This window comes from Heteronotia binoei, chromosome 10 (assembly GCF_032191835.1).
Source record: "Heteronotia binoei isolate CCM8104 ecotype False Entrance Well chromosome 10, APGP_CSIRO_Hbin_v1, whole genome shotgun sequence".
Taxonomy (NCBI): Eukaryota; Metazoa; Chordata; class Lepidosauria; order Squamata; family Gekkonidae; genus Heteronotia; species Heteronotia binoei.
This window is the reverse complement of record NC_083232.1, coordinates 46,131,731-46,157,061: the sequence shown is the minus strand read 5'-3', so window position 1 is coordinate 46,157,061 and position 25,331 is coordinate 46,131,731. Positions and strand designations below refer to the sequence as shown.

The 25,331-nt window shown below is 41.1% G+C and overlaps 1 protein-coding gene across 1 annotated transcript in view; it reads right to left on the bottom strand.

Moving 5' to 3' along the window:
* UMAD1 (UBAP1-MVB12-associated (UMA) domain containing 1) overlaps nucleotides 1–25,331 on the bottom strand; it is a 43,398-nt gene that overhangs the window by 16,109 nt on the left and 1,958 nt on the right. The window contains exons 2-3 of the mRNA XM_060248561.1: nucleotides 22,488–22,569; nucleotides 865–941 (exon numbers count right to left, since the gene is read on the bottom strand). Of these exons, the coding sequence (XP_060104544.1) occupies nucleotides 865–941; nucleotides 22,488–22,569 (159 nt within the window). The remainder of the gene's footprint in view (nucleotides 1–864; nucleotides 942–22,487; nucleotides 22,570–25,331) is intronic.

Below are 25,331 nucleotides of genomic sequence, written 5' to 3'. Positions count from 1 at the left end.
ATTTTATGGAGTAATTTGTGTGGAACATTTTGTAAGTACTTATATGTGATGTACAATATATTTGCCATATTACTGCAGTACTTCTTCAATATTTAACATAGCTTTCATTTTTTAACCACAGAGTTTTTGGTTTCTAGAAACACTTTGACATCAGAAAGCTCACCAGTCACAATACCACTTAAATACTAACCATATTGATTAGCATTTCTTAGTTAAAAGCAGACTAAAGATAATGGCCTTTAAAGTGTTTAAAACAAGCCTGCCTTGAATCTGGAAGAACAACAATGATTTACACATAGATGTTCTTTCATTTATTCCATTTATTTTCAGTGCTTAGAATTACTTTACATACTGTAGATCTCAAGAGGTTTCCATATTCTGGTCTGAAGCTGCCGTGATTCCAGTTGATCCTTATCTGCAATTATCATGTATTTTTGGCTCACTGTTAAGATGAAAATGGCTAGGAAAAGCACTAGTTCAGAGTGCACTTCACAAAAACCACATACTGTTAACAGAAAACTAAGGAGCCACACATGGTGGACTAGACTGCATGACCAAATGGAGTTCTACCCTCTCATCATAAACCTGAGCCAGCTTTCTGATCCATCATTCCCATAGCATAGCATAGAGCGAGCTACGGCTGAGCTGCAAAAGCGTGGCATTGGGCATAACTTATGCCATCTGCATCTTACTGTTCATTGTAAAACCCTATCCTTCCCCTGGATGGCTTATGATACTGAAGAAAGAATCATGCTTTTGAGGCCTTTACATACACATTGCAATAACTGAAATAGCTCAGATTTACCAAACCTTGTTAACAACCATAATATTTTCTTAAGAAAATTAACAGGAAGATTTTCTGACCTGTGAAGTCTGGTCAAGCCCGTGGCTGTAAGAAATTTTATCTTTAAATTCATTTCTTTCTTCACTGGTTGTGCTGTCTGGAAGACACAATATAAAATCTGCGTTAACATCCCCCTTTATGATTAGAATATTGCTTACCAGGTAACAGCTGTACATCTTTTTTCCTCAATTGCTTTTCCATCAAGAAACGAAGGTTTTTAAGCAGCAGGCATTGGTAGAGGTGGAAAGGGCCATCAAGGGCCAACCTACAGTGACACTGCTTGAAGAAATCAGCTAATAGTTGTTTATCTAGGATACAAACTATATATAATGTCATTTATTCAATGTATACCCCCCACCCTACCCCAAAAATGGGCTCAGGGTGGCTTACATAATAAAAAACATCAGAAATAAAACAATAAACAATGACTTACAGAGGTACAATATAACTTCGAGACATGCACCGGGGCCCAGCGCACAGCGGGGAGGAGAGCCACTGGATTCCTGACAGAACCCCTCGACGGAAAAGCTCAGTACTCTCTGCTGCCATTACTGAAATGCAACGCCCTACTGAAGGATCGCAGCCAAATCCCCACACCTAGCACCAGTGGCAAATCTAATACCTCCACTGGATCCAGATGCAGATATCATGTTTCTGTTGGGAGTGGACATTTCTGATGTAATGATAGTTTACAAGACAATTAGAGGACCTACTGGGGCACCACGTGCCCAGAGACTAGACCTCGGGTCCCCCGCAGAGTGCCAACTTAACACAAGCTCCATCCGAGCCCAAGTCCAAGAACCTCACCAACGCCAGACCCCTGGCTCCAGTAAATCTAGATCCAGAGAACTCGATCATCCTGACATTGACAAATAGATCTTCCAGTTCCATTATGCGAGCTCTGAAAGTCATACTCAAAATGCTTTCATCAAGACTTCAAAGAGCGCACTGGAATGAAAATAAAATATTCTACACGATTTTAACTTTTAAAATTCTTTGCTATTATAGTTAGATTTGAATCCAGTAGCACCTCAGAGACCAACAAGAATTACAGGTTGTAATCTTTCAAGAGTCAAAGCTCCCTTCCTCAGATAAAGTATGACAAAAGTGGAGATCCAAGTCCTTAGACCTTAGTCATAGTGTGGAAGGGGTGTAATAAAGAATGCTTGTATAAGATGCAACGGTATAATGTATATTGTAATCAACTTGATTAGAGCAGAGGAGAAACTCAAGGCTAATTATACTATTTCATTTAATGTGTTTTTAAAAACTGCAATATGGCCATGACTGTTCTGTCTCCATTTTATGACCCTTTTTTAACTCCCTTTTTAATACGTAACTAAACCCAATCCACTTGTCCCAGCTTTGTAGAAAGGTTTAGCAAGCCAGCATCTAAAAAGCTGTTTTGCAGAAAGAATCAGGGGAGCTTCAGTTAGAAATAATCTGTGTAAGACAAAAGAGGCTAGAATGGCTAGGAGCCACAAGCAAGCAACTGAGTTTTAATCATAAATGCAATTGTCATCTAGCCAGACTAGATGTAGATGTAGTCTTGCCACAAAAAAAAGATCCAGAGGGAGATGATTCAGTCAGATACAATCAGTCCGTAAACTATGGTTCTAAACACTTTGATCTAAGCAAGATGCTTTAAGGTACAATGCCCTGCTGTCTGGTCTCCATCTTGTCTAACAGAAAGAATCACCAGAGATCTTTCCATGTAATTAAAGCAGGCAGTTCTCAAAGACAGCCTAATCTTTCTTGTTCTAGCTTTCAGTTTTTGCAAAACCTTCCACCCAAGTATACCTGTTCCTATGCTGAGCCTTCTCCTCTGCCAGCCAGTCCAGAGGCTTCCTTCTGGCACCCACCTGCCCCGCTCCTTCTAACCCCATGAAAATCATTTTTCTATTATTTTCCAACCACTTAGGAGCTGTCCCTGAGCTTTCCAAGTCCTGCTAATACTTCAATTAAGCACCCTGAGTCTTGACTCGCTTTTCAGTCCCAATCGTGCTCCACATGCTCTCACTTCTGGTCCTGGGCATTTCTGGATATCTACCTGGATCACTAGCAGGATTCCCCCCTTCCCAACTTTGCTCCCTTCTCAATTCCTCCTGGAACTTCAAACCTCTGGATTTGTCAGTAAATCCAAGATCTCCTTAGATCTTCAGTCCCTGGAACACTAAAAGCTACCCCAGATGACATCCCCTACTCAGAAAAGGATAAGTAACATTCTTCCTTAGTGTTTTCCCCATGTCTCCCTTTTTAGCTCTTTGTTCTTTAAGAAACATGCTACACAGTGCAGGGACTACTGAGTACAGGAATCTGTGGACTCCTTAATATTTTTGTTTTGCAACATACTTGGATATTATTTTGACTGCATGCTTGTACTTAGGTTCATTTTGACTATACTATTAAATCCCTGCTTCTGTCTTACATCTTACATTAGGCAGCCACTTGATGAAAAAGATCCCTAAAATGAAGTGTGCTAACCTAAATCCAGTTGTAGAATTTTCCCTGTGTAGTCCAGGCTAACTTGATCCTGTCAGATCTCAGAATCTAAGCAGGGTTGGTGTTGGCTAATATTTGGATGGAAGACCTCCAACAAACACCAAGTTAGGCAATGCAAACCACCTCTGAAGTCTCTTGTCTTATAAACCCTACAGTGTCACCATACGTCAGCTGTACCTTGACAGCACTTTCCACCATCAACTAAGTGTTAAAACCTAATTCAACAGCTCCTGCTAGGACAGAAAAGAAGAGATGACAGAGGAGAGGCTTCTTTCCTTGGCTATTTTATATGACTTTGAGTCAAGAATGGGAAGAAGGCTCATTCACATGGGACATATTTCTAACAGGAACTGTCACCAGTAACTAGGGATGGGCACAGACCCAAACACTGAACAAAATCTGGCCCGGACTTTTCCTTGTTTGAGGTTCGGACAGTTTGGTTCAAAAGTCACATGTTTGAACCAGGAAGTTTCCGAACTTTCTGCTCAGTTCGGAACCTCTTGTGCACTCTTGGCAAAGAAACTCCACCCACGGAGTTTCACGCTGAAAAGTGGGTATGGGTGGGATATTTCCAGCCATCGAGGGACCAACAATGACATACCGAAGCTGACAGGCAAATCTGATTCTCAATGACAGGCATCGATCTGACTTCCTCAGGATTGGCCAGGGGGAAATGTATATAATCACTGGAGGCTCTTTCCTGTCCTCTGTTTGCATCTGGTTTTTGCGAGTCTTGTTCTCCTTGCGCATGAAAGAATATCTTTTGGTGGACTAGGGGGGAATTACTGCGGTGGGTGGAGAAACCTGTTGAATCTCCTGGCCTCCATACAAACTGTCAGAGTAAAAGCATCACCTCTCTCTTTTCTCCTTTCCTTGCACATTCAGAGCTACATTTCTCCCTCCCCCTACCCCGCCTTTTTCTTTGCTGTGAGAAGTGGGAAATATGGATAGATTTTTTCTTTTAAAACATGTTTTTGATTTGATTTGGGGGTGGACTGTTCACTTTTGTGGGTTCTGAAAACCTCCCTTTCTCTACATGCTGGCTGTGGGGTCCCCTTTCTGCTCCTCCAAAAACCATCTTGTTTCTTCCTGTGTTGCTTGAGTCCCTGCCCGGGGGGCATCTTCTCTCCTCTCCCACTCAGGCACCCAAACTACCTACAGATTTCTGGGGGGCTTCGCTAACTGCTCTCTTCCCTGGCTGTGGAGTCCCCTTTCTGCTTCTCCAAAAGGCACCTCGTTTCTTCCTGCGTTGCTTGAGTCTCTGCCTGGGGGATTTCCTCTCTCCTCTCCCACTCAGGCACCCAAACTATCTACAGATTTCTGGAGGGCTTGACTAACTGCCCTCTTCCCTGGCTGTGGGGTACCCTTTCTGCTCCTCCAAAAAAGCATCCTTTCTCCTCTGCCACATATTCCCACACATTCCCTTAGCTAGTCCACCAGTGCCCCCTCCCACAGCTGTGCAGTGAGCTCCAGTTGCCAGACTTGGTTGACCCTGTCACCTTCCCAGGTAGAATGGAAGGCTTGGCCCCAATCAGTTATCATGTTGCCAGGGCTGGGTGGCTGGTCCCAGAAAGACACAGCCACCTGCAGCCATGTTGGTGGTCCCTGGGGAGGTACTCTGGGAGTCTGATGCCTGTAGCTTAACCAGGTCCACAATGTAGTGTCTCAAAATGGTGTAGGACAACTCCCCCAAAAACAATTTCCTGCAGGCACCTTGCTTGGTGGTCTGTTACTTGAATCCCCCCAAATCTGACATGCATGTAACATGTGGGCCATGTGGAGGGTCACCCCAGGGAGGAATTGTGTGCGTTGAAGGCCTCTAGCTCACCCAGGTCAGTTTTTGTCATTCCTCAATCAGCAGAGGTGACATCCCTTTGAAAAGCATTGCACTGAATGACCTTTCTTAGGGGACTGTAACTCAGCCCCCCGAAGTCTAATGTGGACCAAACTTGGTGGGTACATTGAAGAGAGTGATCGGGAGACAACCCACCACTTTGGAGCCTCGAAGCCCTGAGTGGGCTTTTTAAAAACTGGACCAGATCTGTTCATGACCCGAACCAGCATTTTCTGGTCTGTGCCCATCCCTACCAGTAACTAAACTGGCTGTTTGGATTGCATAGTTTATGAGGAGGCCTACAGTATGACTGTAGACCAGCGTTTGTGCATACAGGAAGAACTGCGCAAAACTGAGCACTTAACTCTCAGTTACAAAAATGTTATGAACTTAGAACTTAAGAATTTGTTTGTACAGATACGACAAACAATGTAAGTTACAAAGATCATCTTTTGAGGGTTTGTCATCATGTGAAACAAAGGGTTTTACATTTTGCCTAAAAAACTATTGCTAACAGTAACAGAAAGATTTAAATACCAAACTTTTGATGTTCACAATGCTTATTAAAATATATTATTTGGCTGAAATCCTAACAAAAGTCCTGTAAAGTAGGTCAGCATTACCACCTACATATTACAGGTTTGGGACTGAGGCTGAGAGAGAATGACTTGTTAAGGCCCACACAGTAAGTTCTTGGCAGAAAAGAGATCTGAATCAGGGATATTCTACCATAGTTTATTCTTCTCTTCGTCACCACACTACATCAAATCTCAGTTTAAAATACTATCTGAGTTCCTTAAGATGTCTTACTTATAAATATATACTTACTTCCCTACATTTTTAGTATTAATAATTCTACAGTGCTATGCATCGATAATTTCATTACTAAGTTTTGGAAACTGTCACCCACTTCAAACACAGTATGGATGCATATACCCAATAGAGAACCCTTGTGGGTCCCTTCATGCCCTTCTTGCCCATTCATTGAGGTGTAATAGGGTTCATTCCTGCCAGGGAAACACCTGTAAGGCTTTTTTCTCTTCTAAACTTAACAACATATGCACAAAAATCCATATTACAGTAGGTCTTCTTTTGCTAGCCCTGTAAGATCAGGATGGACGACATACGGATAGCTATCATACCATTTCCCCTGATTAGAGATGTGAAGGACTGGAGAGGAGGGGGATATGGAAGTGAACCTTTAAAAAAACACCTTTTCTCCTGTGGGGTATGAGGGTATTTATGTATCTAAAGCGTTATATAAAACAAGCAGAAGACCTGCAAGGACTTGTGGAAGAAGGAACAGCCCATTCTTCCTTCTCTCACCAGTCAAGGGCTGGGGGCACTAAGCATGGTTCAGAAAGCACATTAGATGCACTTTCTCCTCGAACCCCTCCCCAGGGCAGGGATAGCAGGACTGCTTTGAGTATAAAATGTGCAGGACTCAGTTTTTGCTCCAACCCCCACCCCTGCCATTACCCACTAGCTAATCGAGGTCAACTTTGTGCGCCAAGCCCAGATCCATAACCATGTTTAGCAGCCATGGAAGATGAAAAAACTAAAAGCATATGTGCTCCACTGCAATCCTCAAGTCATCACCACTGTCACTTTGATAAGCTGTTGCTATCACCAATTCTCATCCTGCCCCACAACTCTCAGAGCCATGTAGCTTCTTATTCTGCTCTCAGCGGTGGCTGCTTTCCACTTTCTTCTCCTGGCAGTGGCACCAACTGCTTGCTGCTGCTTCTCCCAGAAGCTGCCATCAGCCCTCTTCATGTTAATTTTGCTTCTTCTACCCCTGTTGGCCACTGCCTTCTTCCTGTTTGCTTTGGTAATTTGTGGGGGCTGCTAAGCAACCCCCCACGGCAGCTGAAATCTTGCAATGCAGTATCACAAGATAGTATTTTCTCTTTAATTTCAACAATTTGGCTTTAAAAAACTTGCCATATCCCAGAGGAACATGAAGCAGTTGGACACTGTGAGCTTTTGTACAGACGTTGCTTCACGCACTAGTCAAGAACATGTGAAGGCACCATGACACAGACTGAGGGCTAAGTTCTTGTCTACAAAACTATAATTTCCGCCAGAAAAATGACTACAACTAAAAAAAAAATACAACTTCCCCTCCCCCAAAGCAACTACAAGAACAGAGAGACAGCCATGTACAGTGGTCAGTGTCAGCCTACTATCTGGGAAGTCTAAATTCAAGACCTACAATCAAAGGAAAATGTGAAAGAAAAATTAAGGAAAATTTGCTGAGTAAACCTGGGGTAGAACACACTCTCAGCCTAATTTTGATATTTCTTTTCTAAATAGTTCACATGCTTTCCTATTGAGAAAGACTGGAGGGCATGAGTACAATGAAAAAGAGGAGGGGAACCCAGTTACACCCATAACAAGCCCAACAAAACTCTCTCTCTCTCTCTGTAGAAAGCCAAAAAGCTCATACCTTTACTAAAACGTTGCTAGTCTTAAAAGCACTCTTTGTAGCTCTCCTGATCTCCTCTTCCCTTTGAGAAAAGGGAGAGGAGAGAGGGAAAAGCTGTTTTGCTGCTCTGGTCTGTCTGGGGAGAAACACAAAATGGCGACCGAAAAAAGCAGGCAAGGGAAAATGAAGGAGACGACAGCCAATTGCTGGAGGGCCTGATTAGAGCCCTCTGTGGGGCTGATCTGGCCCGTGGGCCATATGTTTGACACCCCTGATTTAATCTTCACTTTGAGTCATGTTCAGAATTAGATATAAAGATTCCTCTGTCCATATTGTAAATATATACAATGTATTTTCAAGGACATCTTTAAATTAGATTAATTTTGTCCACAATTCAGACACTGTAATGCAACCGCCTCCAACATTTTTAAGCCCTGTGGGCTCCTTTGGAATTTTGAGAGGGTATAATAATAATACTTTTTATTTGTATCCCGCCCTCCCTGCAAGCAGGCTCAGGGCGGCTCACAACACGTAAATACAGTGTATAGTATGCACAGTGGTGAATTCCCAGGGGGAGTCTGCAACTTGAAGAAGAGGCAGGGCAATAACGAATCGTCAGGAGGAGACTGAGAGACCAGGAGGAGGCTGTTTGACCAGAACCAGAATGAGAAGAAACAGATGAGAACCTAGAGATCGAGGCTGCTCAGGGAGTATTTGCGAGGGCAGACTGGAACAAGCCACTGACAATGTCATATGGAAAAGACAGCCCTGTCGACCCAGAGGGAGAGGCAGACACTGCTGGGGAAAGGCTAGGGGATGACCACATTCATAAGACAATTCACTGTATGTGAATTAAAGTCCCTCCTCCTCACCAGCCAATTGGTTGTTGGCAGGGTGGTGGAACCTGGTAGTGGGGGATCCTCGCCTCCGCTGGGGACTCTGGCAACCCTAAATCACTGAGATGTCAAGATATAGAGATAGTGATCTGAAGCTGAGGAGAATAACCAGAAAGAATATAGTCTTCATTAACTATAATTCTATACCCTGTTTCCTTTTGTGGCTCAAGGCATTTAGAATAGCCTGTCTCTGCCAGTCTCTCCAGGCCTCTATACAGAAATAATCATAAATATGAACAGGTAATTTTGATTCAAATCCAAATTCTCTGATTGCTAAATGTTACTGGGAAAAACACTATCTTGCTCTTTCAGATTATAAATCAAATATTAATAGTGATTTAATTTTAAAGAATTCTGAGCACCACCTAGTCTGCCTAGAATACTGTAAGAAATAATACACAAAAAATCATAAAAGCCTTAAACGTTAAGATACTGCAATTGCATACAATTAATTTTGCAATAAGATACCAAAGAGATAAAACTGTTTTAACCTAAGTACCTAGCCTGTCAATATTCTCAATTATAGAAGTTATTGTCAAATAATTTTTTTCAAAGTGGTAAATAATCTTCATTTTGCAATAGTAAAAGAACAATAGTCTTGTTCTTGTTTTTTGATTCTGGCATTTGAATTTATTTTAGAATTGAACTGAGAACATTAAGCAACGCTACATCTTCAGAAGTTCTTTTCCTCCCAAATTATTTTAATTTTGCTTTCATGTACACTTTCAATTATGCTACAGCTGCCTACTACTGACTACTCCTGTCATGAAAAACTGTACTGAAGGACTGTGAAAGTCTTGATTAAAAAGCAAATGTTAATGTGAGACAAGCTAGACCGGGTGCAGCTGCTCAATTTCACTGAACAGGCACCTCTTCTCCATTCAGCTGTGAAGAATGGCACTGACTGTAAATTGTTCTCTGCTGATAGGTTCCACAGTAAACACAACCACGCTACTTTCAATTTTGCAAAGCCATTTATAAAAAGGGCTCTAATATATGGGGGAAAGTGTTATGGTTTGTTGATTCCCTTCTTTCTGCCTTGATCTCCTGTATGCATGCAAAGACACAACCATGCAAATGACGAACAGCAACAGTTTGTGTTAATTTTCCAGAGGCACTAGATGGAAATTATGCTGCCTAACTTCAAGCAAGTATACTCTTTACCAGATTCAGACAACAATATGATTACTTACTGCTGCCTATAACTCTTGATGCAAAAGAATCTGTGGACATATTTATGAGTGCCACAAAATTCAGATTCTTCTTTGCCCCTCCTTCCCCCCAGTCATTAATGAAACAAAGATCTCAACTGCCCTAAAGCACTCATTTTGATTTACTGATTGTAACTGCTGCGTAGTCACTGAGTCATCCCTTGTAGTGAGAAATAAAACAGATTCCACATAAAATGCCAGAAGTGTTCTGCAACCACTGAAAAATTAGAAACATCTTTTTAGATAGAACTATCATTACCACTACCAATGGTCCCAACAAACATACTAACAGATGTTTAACAAAACTAACAGATCTTCAACAGCTAAAGACAGAATTGTCTTGAGAAATATCAGTAACATACATTACTTTCCATCAGAAACTAGTGCAAACTTTGTAAAATGATATTTTACATGTAAGGAGTCTTCTGCTCTTAGATCTCGCATGCAAAGAAGAGACTGAGTGCTCACTCATTTCACCTCAGCAATCTCACAGCATCAGACACTCCCAACCATTCACAAATTACATATTCAAACAATAACATTTGTACATGGAAATAACAGTCTTCAAGCCTAAATGAATGAAACCTATTACATTCTGGGAGAGATTACTGTATGAAGCAATTTTTGAAAAGAGATTTACTTCAGCACTAATTAATACATGTGCTTTAGTGTAGGGTCAGGAAGGCTAACAAGGATCTGATATAGGCTAAGGCAGGGGTGTCAAACATGGCCTGCGGGCCGCATCAGGCCCGCAGAGGGCTCCAATCAGGCCCTCCAGCAACTGGCTGACATCTGCTTCATCTTCCCTTGCCTGCTTTTTTTGGTCGCCATTTTGTGTTTCTCCCTGGACAGGCCAGAGCAGCAAAGCAGCCTTTCCCTCTCCCCTTTCCCAAAGGGAGGAGGAGGGAGTAGCAGCCTCAGCCAATGAGGGAGCTTGGCTCTGTAGCTCTGCTGGGTGATTAAGTTTGCTAGGCTCAATGAATTACCCTGCAGAGCTACTGAGACAAGCCTCTCTTCTTTCTAATAAATGGCTGAGGCTCCTCCCCCTCCTCATGCCCCAAGGAAGGAAAGAAAGAGCCTGAGCTTCCTTTGCCAGTCCTCACCATCAGGAGAGCTACAAAGAGTGCTTTTAAGATTAGCAACATTTTAGTGAAGGTATGAGCTTTTTGCCTTGCTACAAAGAGAGAGAGAGTTTTGTTGGGCTTGTTATGGGTGTAACTGGGTTTCCCTCCTCTTTTTCATTGTACTCATGCCCTCCAGTCTTTCTCAATAGGAAAGCATGTGAACTATTTAGAAAAGAAATATCAAAATTAGGCTGGGAGTGTGTTCTACCCCAGGTTTACCCAGCAAATTTTCCTTTGATTGTGGGTCTTGAATTTAGACTTCCCAGATAGCTGGGGCTGACATTGATCACTGTACATGGCTGTCTCTCTGTTCTTGTAGCTGTTTTTTGAGGGGAAGTTGTATTTTTTTTTTTAGTTGTAGTCATTTTTCTGGGGAAAATTATAGTTTTGTAGACAAGCACATAACCCTCAGTCTGTGCCATGGTGCCTTCACATGTTCTTGACTAGTGCATGAAGCAACGTCTGTACAAAAGCTCACAGTGCCCAGCTGCTTCATGTTCCTCTGGGTCTTAGGCTCAAAGCCTAAGATATCTGTAATGAATGTCAATGAATCAAAAGAAGGTTTGCAACTTACAGATGTGCACACCTGAACAGTACATAATCAAGACTGGCAGCACAGACATTGTCTGCAGTTTTTGATGCAATAATTCATAGCAAGAGGTGACATTTATCAGAGACTGTAAAAAAATATTGCAAGCGTGCTAATATTTTAAGCATGTTTTATTTTAAGTTTTAAAAAATCTTTAATTGTGTCCGTGCCCTTCATAAAGTTTATATGTCCACTACCTGGCATTACATTTTATGATACACATGGCCCGGCCCAACAAGGTCTCATTTATGTAAAATCTGGCCCTCATAACAAATGAGTTTGACGCCCCACGGTTTTATCAAAAACCAGTTTGATGTAGTGGTTAAGTGCACGGACTCTAATCTGGGAGAACTGGATTCGAATCCCCACTCCTCCAAATGCACCTGCTGAGTGACCCTGCATCAGTCACAGTTCTTGAAAGAGCTGCACTCAAAAGAGCTCTCTTAGCTTTACCTACCTCACAGGGTGTGGGAAAGGGAGTCAAAAGAGATCATAAACCACTCTGAGACTCCTAGCAAAGGAAAAGGAAAGGTCCCCTGTGCAAGCACCAGTCATTTTCAACTCTGGGGTGACGTTGCTTTCACAACGTTTTCACGGCAAACTTTTTTACGGGGTGGTTTGCCAATGCCTTCCCCAGTCATTTACACTCCCCCCCCCCCAGCAAGCTGGGTACTCATTTCACCGACCTCGGAAGAATGGAAGGCCGAGTCAACCTTGAGCCAGCTACCTGAACCAGCTTCCACCAGAATCGAACTCAGGTCGTGAGCAGAGAGTTCAGACCGCAGTACTGCAGCCTTACCACTCTGCGGGTGGGGTATAAATCAATCTCTTCTTCTTTGATATATTACAGCAGGGGTGGCCAACGGTAGCTCTCCAGATTTTTTTTGCCTACAACTCCCATCAGCCCCAGCCATTGGCCATGCTGGCTGGGGCTGATGGGAGTTGTAGGCAAAAAAAATCTGGAGAGCTACCGCTGGCCACCCCTGTATTATATGGTTATCCCTGGCACAAAGGACCTCCTACTTAGCTTCAACTGGGGCCAGGGCTTTATCTGTCCTGGTCCCTACCTGGTGGAACACACTCCCACCTGAAATAATGGTCCTGCAGAGCTTGCTGCAGTTCTGCAGGACCTATAAAATGGAGCTGTTCCTCCAGGCTTTTGTTTGAGGCAGTGGGCATTCAACCATCTGACCTCCTTGCTAAAACTGCCCATCCATTTGCCCATGTGGAACACTGTATAGATCTTGTTGTATAGTTCCTGTCTGACTTCATCTTATTCATTCCAGCTGTGGGGCTATATAATGATAACCTATTATTTATGTTACCCAACTTAAAACAGTTAAAGTTGGTGAATCTCTTTTTATGACTGCCTTCACATCACACATACTCAGCACAACCTCCACTGTGAACAACTTAGCACAGACTTATAGAGCACTGAAATACATGATATTTTAAGGCATATTAATTTAATTTTTAGCAAAAAGTTTAGACATTAAGCTTAATTTAAAATTTTCAAAGTTAAGATTAATTCTCTCAAGCTTCAAATGATGTATATGTCTTTAGTCTTGCAAGACAAATTGCTGCTTTCTTTCCTTGTCTTCATTGAAGTAGCTTGTTACCAAAGCAATGGGCCATAAGCAAAATGGAAACAAAAGATTTATATACTTACCCACTTGGAAATTAGACCCAGGTACAGAAAGCCACTCATAAGTTCCCACTGCCCCAAATTCACAAAGCCTAATGAATTCAACGTAGCTTTACAGTTGGCTGCACAGTGAGATAAGCCCTGGTGTCATATGCCCAAGCCAGCAACAGGTCAGCAGAAAAATAACCTGGGCACGGAATGGGAAGCTCTGCACAGCCAGCTGCAAGTTGCACTAGAATTTTTTGTGAAAAGGCCCTTAGCTTTACTTAGCTTTACAGATACGTGTATAACTCTTTCTGACTTTATGATTGTGCTCATGCGAGTGACTCTCAAGAGCTTTAAGTAAAATCCTTAAAACAGAAATATTCATAATATACATTTATCTTTTGTTATCTTCAGAAGCCACAGGATTGCTACTTATATGAACATAACAAAGCTGAGAGAGCTGGTGGCATACTTGAGTCCCTCATACAAGTCATACTCTGGCAAACTCACAGGTGGCCTTGGGCAGACCAATTCTTCTCAGTCTCAACCCCATCATCTGCATTGTGGGGAATACTAATACTAGTATACCGTACAGGGTTGTTGTAAAGATGATAACTCAGTGTACATGAAGTGTTTTGGACACTGAAAGCATTATATAAATACTAATAATTTAGATACTAGGAATAAAGCCTATTGTGAGGAAAAATACAGCGGGTTCTAGAAAGAGGCTTTGAGTGAGTGCCCCCCTTGCTGTCTTCCCACCCACAGTGGCTGTTTTCTGTAGGGGAACTAATCTGACCAGCTTTCCATCTTCTTCCCCCTCCCTGCAGCCTCTACCTAGGAAAAGTACAGTCTTGCACCTGGGTTTTTTTGTCATTTTTCTTATCATTTCTTGTCATTTCCAGGCATTTTTCTTGTCATTTCCTGGTTGTAAAACCTTTGTGGTCCCAGCATTTGTTCATATTTTCTCTAGGGGAGTTGATCTCTGCCATCGGAGAGTAGTTGTTATTCTGAGTGATCTCCAGCCCTCACTTGGAAATTGGCAACAATGGCTCCCCAGGAGAGTGGACTCTATGATGTTATAAATAAGAGTCCAGAACTTGCCACAACAGATAAAGCTGGCCCAAAAGGCTTGATACTACCATGGCAAACACACCAGGAGAACTGCATTATGCTAAAGCTGAGGTACTTTTCAGCAATGGAAGAATAAGCTGTATTTAAAACATAACTCTATGACAACTTCAAAACAGAATATGATTTTGTTAAAATAAAGATCTATTTCATCTTGTCAAGGCCTGTTCTGTGAGGGCACCTGTATACATACCTTGCAGGGTCAGACCAAATGTTTAAAACTGAATATTACACTGTAAGGTTAAAGAGAATTCTGTATTACTTTACTGCAACAATGAAGCTACACCTTCTCCTGGAAACATCTATCCCACTCTGGGATCACTTCAAGATCACCTACCTGTTAAGACCTGTTCTCTGGATAGATCTTAAAGGCATTTATAGGGATTAAAATATTTGTCTATTCAGCAGCTCAGTTTAGATTTCAGCATAGGGTGAATTAAGCACAAAGATGCATAAGGTATATATTTAGAACCATATCAATAATACATTATTCAAACCTGAGTAAAACGGAATTAAACTTTCTGTGGTCTGACTGCAGGCAGGCCCAATGCATCAGTTATTGAACTGAAACAAAATATCAGAGTCCCTAGCTACTCCAGCTGAATATACAGTATCTGCTTTCTCTATTTCTAGATCCTTTTCCTGTCAGTATCAGAAAGGGTATTCAAAACTTTATCAACCGAGTCTACAAACAGCCACCTGCTCTCACCTGCCAGTCCAACTGTCATTTTTCAACTGTTATTCTCCACAAAAAAACCTGAATCTTATTGGATCGGGCAGCTATGAATAATTTATAATCACACATTTTTCCTCCCCATCAAGAGACATCTCCCTTTATTCTGACCCTTAAGTCTCCTTAACAAAAGACCAAAAATAAAACTTGGCATTCTTTTCAAACCATAAACTAACAAAGTTGTGAGTAAAAAGGAGTGGGGAGAGTGAGTTTGTTTTTAGGAGGCTCAGATTTTATTGTGGTTACTTAGTCTGAACACTTACAGAACTGGAGACTGTTAAATTGTTAGATTGCCTAATATGTGGGGAGGGAGAGGGACAGAGAAACAGAAATGGATTTTGACAGCATCTGGAGACCCATGTGCTGGGTCAGGGATCCTGGTTACTGGGGGTGGAGGGAGGCATGGCAGTGGGAAAAGATACTAGAATGGAAGGAGATGGAGATACGGCTATGCTTGTTCTCTTTCCAACTTTCGTCCCATCTTGAGACACATTGGTAAGGGGGCCAGAAATATAAACCCTTCTTCAGCACTGATATTTATAATGCCAAGTCCATTAATAACAAGACCACAATGCTGCAAGAATTACTTTGCAGTGCAAGAATTGGACCTGGCATGCATGGCTGAGACCTGGGTAAGGTGTTATGGTGTTCAGTATTCCAGTTCTGTATATGTTGATTGTACTCGTTTCTATTGAAAGATTGTGATATTATTTGATTAAATATTATTTAAATTTAAAAAAGAGGTTGCCATGATTTAAATATATTTTATTATGCTATTTTCAGATTTCAATATTGTGAATTTTCAATTTTGAAAGTGGTTTTCTTAATTTCTCTTCCCTGCTGTTTTAGTGCACTGTAATATAAGGCTCCAGGAGCCTTAAATAATAATTTAAAAGTTATTTTTTTTTAAAAAAAAGAGCTGGCTCTCCAAGGTTTCTCAGTCCTCCATCAGTCTTGGACTAAGGGCCGTGTGTGTGTGTGTGTGTGTGTGATACTCATCTGAGAAGCATTCTCCTTCAGGGCACACCCCATCCCAATGATCTTCAGTATTGATTGTGTTGTTCTGGAATGCTGAGGAGAGTTTGGCTGGCTGGCTGGTGTACCAACCACCTAGCGCTCCAGCAGACAGCCTATTGGAGGTGGTAACAAGCCGGGCCTTGGAATTACCAAGACTGATAGTTTTGGGAGACACCAACATCCATGTCAATGCTGCTGCCTCCTTGCATGCATTGAGCCTGGTGTCTTCCATGTCAGCGCTGAGACTCTCTCAGATTGTATCAGGTCCCACACATCAAGCAGGCCACACACTGCATTTGATCTTTGGCATGTGGATAGATATTGATCTGATCATTATTGATGGAGTGCATGGTCAGAACATTTTGCCCTGAGGGCCATGTTGGGTGCCCCAGCCCCCTCCAGTCTAGGCAGCAAACAGATTTATGCTCACCTGAAGAGACTAATGGACCGAACTGGGTTCCAGAATGCTCTATGGGATCCTATGCCCCCGCAAGTGATTTATTAGCTGTGCTGACAGAGAACTGGAACACCCATCATTCTGAAACAATTTATGAAATCACTCCCTGACATCCTTTTCATCCCTGCCCCAAATTAGCCCTCAATATACCATGAAGCTTAGGGGGATGAAGTGAGTTTAGACTAGAGCGAGTTTAGCGATGGTCTCATGATGAAGCTGTGAGAACATCCTATAGGACATTTATGAAATCCTATGAGATGGAAGTAAAGGCTGTTAAAAGGGAATTTTATACAGTTTTCATTGCATCTGCTAGCTCTCGCCTGACACAGTTATTGGGTCTCTAACTTCTTTTACAGAGAGAACCCAAATGGTTAGAAATTCAGCCATTAGCTATGAGGTTTTCATGAGCCTTTTTGCAGATAAAGTCTTGCTGCTCTGCCACTGCCTGCTAGCCAATACTGATACAGTACATGAACTGGAGGCCCCTTGGCCATCTTTGGATTTAGTACTTGATAACTTCAGCCAAGTCTCCCAGGCCAATGCAGACAGGATTCTGGATGCTGTTAAACTGACCACTTGCCTCTCCCACCTGTGTCTATCATGGCTGGTGAAAGCTGGTGGTGAAAGTATATGGGGCCCCTGGTGGACATTATCAATCTGTCCTTCAGTTTGAGCGTCTATCTCACAAAAAGAAGCCATCTTTGGATCCTACTGAAATGGGTGTTGCTGGAATACTGTGCAAAGCCTGATTAAAAAGCAGATATGGTTGCACACTCACTGGTCAAAGCCAGAAAGAATACTGGGTGCATAAAACCAACACCTAGGAAAATTTGTATAATTTGGGGCTATGACCATGTTTCTTTACTTTAAGGACTGGGGGAAAAGCAGGAGAAATTAAGTCTGCACTCACTGTTACAGACTGGAAGCATCTCTGATATGAACTGCCATTGGTTTAGCAAGCCAAAATTTCCCTAAAGGCAATGGTGTCATTTCATATATAATGGAGAGGAGGAAAGGAGGGCAGAGATTCTCAGCAACATTCAGGGGCCTCCTTTTGCCTATATCCAAGATTAAACTGCAAAAATGCACAGTATTCTAAGAATGTTCATTGAAATAACGTTTTGTACATCTATGTGATGAGGTCAGCAGTAGACCTGATGTGTCATCAGAGTGCTAATGATGCCCAACCCTACCTCTCCTTTTAATACAACTCTAGGGATACAGTAGCCACTGCAAATCAATACTTGGAAACTACAAATGGTTGGATAAACCAGTTTTAAATCTACCTTGTGAGACATCCCTATGGGTAGCAAGGTTATATGAGTGGAATAAAAGGTTGGATAAATTAAAAAACTCCATTTGAACAAGACTGAAGCACAGTGGGTTTGGAATATCCTGGCCACAGAACAGGTATATAACCCATTCTGGACACAGCTGGGGTATGCAGTTTGGGGATGCTCCTGGGGTCATCTTTGTCACTGGATGAACAGGTGGCAGTGGTCGCCAGGAATGATTTTTGCCATCTTAAACTAGTTCACTAGCCCAGCCATTCCTACAGAAGGGAGATTATGCCACTTTCACAATATGCTAAGTTGATGTAGCTACATTATCAAGAACAAGAGGAAGGATTACAAGGGATGGCATGGGGGGCAGGGAGCCTGGGGCATGCTGGCCCTTGTAATCTTTCCTGCCTCCCTCCTCCTGTTGGCCTTATGGGGGCTGCCTGCTTGTTGCAGCGGTCCCTCCCCTCCCTCTGAGCAGGGGAGCAGAGGGCGGAGAGTAGTAGCTACTTACAGCTCCTTAATTAAATTTAATCTAATTTAATTTAGTGCCCTCCTGGGAAGCTGGAACCCCCAAAAATCAATTCCTGGCTACAGGGCTGGGGGGGGGGGGGAATCTGCAGCCCCTCAAACAAAAAGATTGCTGGAGCCAACCCTAGAAGTCTAACTACAGCTGAATTATGTGTTATATTAGAGAGCAACACAGTTTTATGATTTTAAACATATTTCAACACAAACAGCAAACAGTAAAATAGAAATATTATAATCCAAATGTTCTTTCATACAGGCTACATTATCTATCTATCCATCCATCCATCCATCGCAAGTTATTTAATATGCTGAGCCTGTGAACAGAATTTCAGGGAACAGACAATTGTGCTTGCAAAGGGCAATGCCAACATTTAGACACAGCACTATTCAAAGTCTAGAGAAAGTAGTATTTAACATATTCTTCTCTTTAAAAAATATACCTGCTTATACTAAAAAACACCATTCAGTTCAATTGTTCCGTAGCCTAATTAATTTAATTTGCATAGGTGATGCTGACTGAACTCATGCAGCCCAAACACAATTGTACGCCTAGAGTTAGCCTACATGTACTTTTCAACAGTATTAATACAGCATAAGGCTGACACTCCTAATTATCTGCATTTTTATATCCTGTTATTTGTTTTCTTGTACACTATGCAAATGTCATCTTGTGTTATGCTGCTGTTATGCGACTCTTTATCATCCTTGTTTTGAAGAAAATACTAATTTCATACCTGCTGGCTGACTATAAAAAGGTTTATGTAGCAGGTTAGCTTCTAAAATATGAATTTTACAAACCTAAAATGCACAGTAGGGAAACTAGTAGGGGCGTGCATTCAGTTACATCAGAGCTGAAAAAAATATCCAAAAAATACCTTATTGGTATTTTCTGACTATTCTTTCACATTAATATAGATTTATGTGTGTGTGTTTTGGGGGTGGGGGGGGGGGTGGGGGGGGATCTGAAATGGCCAAGTCCCAAAAGTATTTTTGGAATTTTTTGAGACTGTAAAATAGTCGAAATTAAAAGGCAGTTAGGGATTCTCCATTATACCATATGGGAACCATTGACTATAATGGTCCCCATAAAATATAATGGAGCCCCCCAAAATTCAAACTTCTGAAAAATCCCAAATCCAATTACCATTCCAGTATTGGGATTCAGGAATATCAGAAAATATTGATTTTGGGGGGTTCAATATACCCAAATCCAAAAAATATCAAATTTTTTGCATACCCCTAGAACCTAGTTAACTTAATTAACACTATATTCAGTTCAGCAGAAAAGCCCATGTGCATGAAGAAAGATGCCATCTAATGATGTAAAAGCATACTGCACTTTGTTTTTGTGTAAAACCAGTACTCAAGAGGATTACTTTGACTCTGCTGAATGAAGGAGTAGCAATTATCTCCTTATGCGACTAGAAATCAGCAACACTGGAGAGGATTGTTTTTCTGGTCTCCCTCATCCATTTTGCCCACAAAAATCAAACTACAGTAATCAGACACATGGCTTTTTTATCCTGTTTATTCATAAAAGAGGCTTGAAAAAGAAAACCATATAAAGTCTCACTTCCAAGATTTAGCTATTATACAAAGAAGCAACAATCCTTAGTCAAATTTTGAATAGCCTTTACAGGGAATGGTTCATTGTGCATGATATTCCATTACATATGTCAAAATATATGCACACGTTGCAGTAGTACATGCATATTTTCCATGTAGAAAAAGCTATGCAGCATGTGGAAGGAAAGAGGAGATATGGCAATGTCAAATAGATAGTTAATAAGACTTTAAAAAAAAAAGAAACTGACATGTTTATTATCTATCATTGCATGAACAGACCAAGAGTTGACACAAAGCGAGGGAACATGCAGTCGCAACCAGGTTCCCTCTTAAGCAGGTTACCTAACCATTTTTGAGTCCTGGTAAAGAATAATGTTAAAAATCTGCAAGCATTTAAAAACTCTGCATAATCAAGAAGATCTATGCAGGAAGCTATGCCAGACATTGCAGCCAAGGTGTGGAGAACTGCCAGATAGAAGCAGCCTCCAGTAGGGATAAGGTGTCACAAAGGCTAGCCCTCATTCAGTTTGCTAACTGATAAGGAAGAGTAATATTGCATTCAGAACACTCCACAGGAAAATAAGAGAGAGAAACACAATTAAAGCCAATGCTGACACCTTTAACAAACAAAATCCCTACTGTATTAAACATTACCACCCAACTGTGGGTATCAAGCATTAGCACCTAGTACTGCTGAACACAAATAAGGCCAAATGAAAAAGCTAAAACTCATTTAAATACATGGGACACAAGTAACTTTGTTTTCTGGCTGTCCTGCAAAGTGAATAGTTCTTAAAGTTTCAGAATCATCAACTACAGCATACCCAGTGGGATGCAGATGAGAATGCACCCTCTTGAGCACACATACTCAGGTACTAGATGACTTTTACTGACAAACAACATACAGCAAGAAATACTACTATTTCATTCCCCAGGCACATGATTGGAATAGATTCCACTTTCTCTCCAGAGAAAAATTCCACAGAGAGCTGGAGCATGACGCAGCCCACAAACTCTCATGAGAAAGAGTTCTGAGAACTTGCAAACCTACTAGTTGACAAAGTCTAACATTCACAATTACTTAAGAAGAAGAGTGTCATCCCTCAGGGAGATAATGTAATGGGCAAATTAGAGATGGAAACAATCAAGTAGTGGAATACTCCCTGTCTACTCTCCTGAGTCTGAGACTGAGTTGCCATTCGTGCAGATTCTGTACTATATCTAGACTTCAATCAAAATACAGAAAGGCACAATAGCCATGTCACAGTAATCCCTGTGCAAATAGTAACAATGCAATAGGTAGCAAGAATCTTGTGTCACAACCCATTTGCACTGTACAGCAGACTTTGAGGGGGATTGCTCTCAGAAAATTCTGCCTCAGAATCAATTCACTATCAAAAACCAAACCTTTACAAAACATCTATTGTATCTGATTGTACAGAACATTACAGTTCTCAACCTGTAATAACTACAGAAGTTAGAAACATGGCCAAGAACATAGTGTTTTAATTTTAACACATAAAACATGCATATTTAACTATATACTTCCATTGGTCATCTATTCACAAACAAAAACTTGATGAATAACTAATGTATCCTTATAATATTAAGAACATAAAATCCTATCTTTAATTGCATCACAACACCAGGAAAAGCCTAAATCCTAGCCCCATGTGTAGATGGGCCACAAACTGCCTACCTATACATTTATACATACAATGCCAAGTATTCTGTTACTCTTTATTGCAGCTCTCTGGGTGACCTTGGGGAAGTCACTTCTTTTCATAGAATCATGGAGTTGGAAGGGATCTCCAGAGTCATCTAGTCCAACCTTCTGTACAATGCAGGAAATTCACAAATACTCCCCCCCCCCCCGAAACACACATGCAGTGACCACTGTTCTATGCCCAGAAGATGGTAAAAAACATCCAGGATCCATGGCCAAACCTGGAGGAAAAGTTCCTCCTGACCCCAATGTGGCAATCAGTATTTCCCTGTGCATTTAAGCAAGGGCCATGAGAAATAAGCACTGATGCAACCCTTTCTGCCCTCCCTGTCATGACCTGCCTAAGTTCAAAGAATCAACCTGAACTACCTCAAAGGGTTGTTATGATGCTAAAAAGGAAGAGGGGAGAATCATGTACACCATTCTGAGCTACTCAAGAAAACAGTGAAATAAAACTGTGATGAAATAGATATAGTTGACCCAGGGTAAGCTCCTGAATGGCAACGAGAAGGCTGTAACAGTTATGCCAAAGCTAGTCATTTCTATTTTCAGCCCAATTATATATATATAATTTATTTATTTTATTGGACTTCTAACTCATCCTCCTCTGTACAACAGGCTCAGGGCAGGGTACAACAAGTTAAAAATACTGCAGTGTTCCATCAAATTTCCCACTTTATCTATTGGAAAAACCAAAAAAAAATCCTCAGACAAAATGCTATACATTTTGAACACAAAAACCCTTGCTTTGAGAAGCAGTTGCAGCAAAATAACAGTTAAAACTAGAAATCAGATGGCACCTTAGGCACCAAATACATACATTTCCAAACGAACACATTCCAAAACAAATCTGAATGATCATTTCATGTTTGCACTTACTTTTCAACCCAAAATGCCTTGCAATATTATTTTCTGGATATTTCACAAGGTTCACACCCACATGAAAGAACCAGAAAATCATATTTACATTTATCGCACAATTACTTACCTAGAAGAACAAATCCATCTGTTTCTTTTTCTGACACTAGTATCTTCTTAGTATCCTGGCTTTTTCGGAAGAAGCTGAACATCTTTTTAAAATAAAAGTTTAAAATAGTGGTCAGCAAACTTTTAAAATTAAAGAGCCAAACTATGTAAAAATTCAGAGCAAAAGATGAAAAAAGCGGCAGTATAGGAAAGGCTATTTGCACAACTGAAAATGTACAGCTTATTATGCTGATAATTGACATGTTGATTAATAATCCATGTTTCTTTAACCCACAGACTGCTTTTTGCAAGTCCTTTATTAGGAAGAGCCACGCCTAAGGTTTCACAGTAGGCAATATCACAGGAGCACCCTGTGGTTGACTGAATGCCCTGGCATTAAAATCTACATATGGATTATTGCCAGCTGTTCACCTCGATTGGTTTCCCTTTCTGTAAAGCATCTGCAAAAAGCCCTTTAGCTCGGTAAGAATGAAAAAAACTTAGTTCCACACTATACACTGAGTGTGAAAACCCCTTTTTAAAGATTCATTCCACTAATTCTAAAACAAAAATCATAAGAACCCCCCCCCCTCAATTTTCCCTTGGAAAAAATCAAGAAAGTCCTCAGACTCTTCCATGCTAAACACATGGGATGAGTGATTTTTTTTTAAGACAAGGCTTTTCTCATTCAAATATGAAAACTATTCCTTAGGTAGTTTTTTCCAGGGTTCCACCAAATTGCCTTGAGAAGCAGTTAACTCATTCCAAAAAAAGAACATATACATATTGTGGTATAGTGGTTAATAGCATCAGACGCCGAGAGAGAGAGAGAGAGAGAGAGAGAGAGAGAGAGAGAGAGAGAGAGAGAGAGAGAGAGAGAGAGAGAGAGAGAGTGAGTATCTAGAAGACCCATGTTCAAATCCTCATTCATGTTTGGGCCAATCACATTCTCTCAGCATAAGCTACCTCACAAAATTGTTGTGAGGATAAAATGGAGGAGAGGAGAATGATGGAAGCCACTCTGGATCCCCACTGGGGAGAAAGGTGGGGTATAAATTAATCAATTAAAATAAATTCTCAATGCTCCTCTGAAATTTTCCATTGGGAAAACTGAAAAAAAAATCCTCAGAAAATATTGGAAGGGAAAATCACAATTTTAAGGCCTTCAGATCTCCAGTCCAATCACATCTCATTAATTTCATACAACCCCCTCCCAAAACACAACCAATCCCCTCTAAAAAAAGAACCATCAGCAAAACTTCAGAGCTGGTTGTTTGCTTTTCTTCAAATGGCATCTGTTCCATTTCCACACATACACAGAATTAGATACAGAACAAGACAGAAATTTCTTCTGTTAGAAACATATATAACCAGAATAGCCATCAGATAATTATTCTCTCCTTTACAGAAACAAACTGAATTTTCATTATATATTTAATGCTATATGTACACGCTGCTCATACCAGCCTGAACATAGACTAGTCAGGTAAGGGTAAATCAAGCAACACAGGAGAAAGCCTCTGTAAATGACAGAATTCATTAGCACATGCAAAAAGACAGTATGAAGCAGATTAAAGCACCCACCTCTATCTATGCCCCCAAATCCCACAGAGATTAGCAGCAGACAATTCTTACTGAGGGCACTGCGCTGGTGTCAGACATTGTGTGTGTGTGGGGGGAGTGAATATTCATTTGCTCCCTCAAAAACTTACTGATACCACAGCTGTGCTAAAATCCCAACTCCTGTTCCCAAAGCAAGTTGCTGAGACTTTTATTTGGAAGAAACCAATAGTGAGTATTCTATGCTGATCAAATAAATTACCACTCTCCTGAATGCTAAAATTTAAGCGGGGGAAAAGTTTGGGGTGCGGGAAACATAACTGCTGCATTTTCTTTCTAAAGCTGATGATGCCATGCTCTAATGTTTACTTTGGAGACAAGCCCCAGAGGTGGAGTCACATACTGGCATCTTTTGACAGCTGCGAAAATTCTGTGAGGGCCCAAAGTCAAACTTGATCCCACTTTGTACAGGAGACTAAGCCTCTCTTGGTGTATGTAACAGCAGTATTTGGTGGTTCCTCTTCACCTTTTCTTTGCTGGAAAGCTAAAGGCCAATGGCAACTGTTTACTGCTGTTTGTTCACCAACATAAGAAGGTATGGCAACTAGGAGCCACTGTCTGAGGAAAACAGCTAGGTGATAGGTAAGCAGCAGTTACTCCTAGAGATCACTGTTTGCCTGGGTGGGTGGACAACAGAGCGGTGGCAGCAGCTTCCATGCAGAGAAATACAGAGGACAGATAAAAATGGACATGGAATAAACAGTGTTTGAGAAGGTTTCAAGTAGTGAAATTCAGGTAGTGAAAAGGAAATCTAGGCATCATTTCTACCCTGACCATTTCTATTGTTTGTAAAAATTACCCGCCTTGAATAAGTAAAAAAGAACTGCTGGTAGTGATCAAGCAAGGGAAATATACAAAAAAGTGGCCCCATCTCTCTTTCTAGAATACAAATCACTACTAAAGACAGTTACTGCAAATATGTATTATCAAGGTAAGGCAAAAAAAAAGTTAAGTTTTGTAAATGTGCTTGAGCAGCTACTATAAACTATGAGCAGACAGTGGAAATACCAGACTTCAAATTTTTATTCTCTCGCCAAAAAGAATTCAGTATCAGCAGAAATACAAATCCTGCATAGAAGTGCTTAGAAACCCTTTCCAGACAAACCCTGAATGGTTACTTGGCAGTAAATCCCACTATTTTCAATGCTGTTTGCTTCCAAGTAAATAAAATTATGGCCACACTACCAGAAAGCCAAATTGAGGACAGAGTAGACAAGGCAATGCTTAGGTTTCAAATAACTTTGCA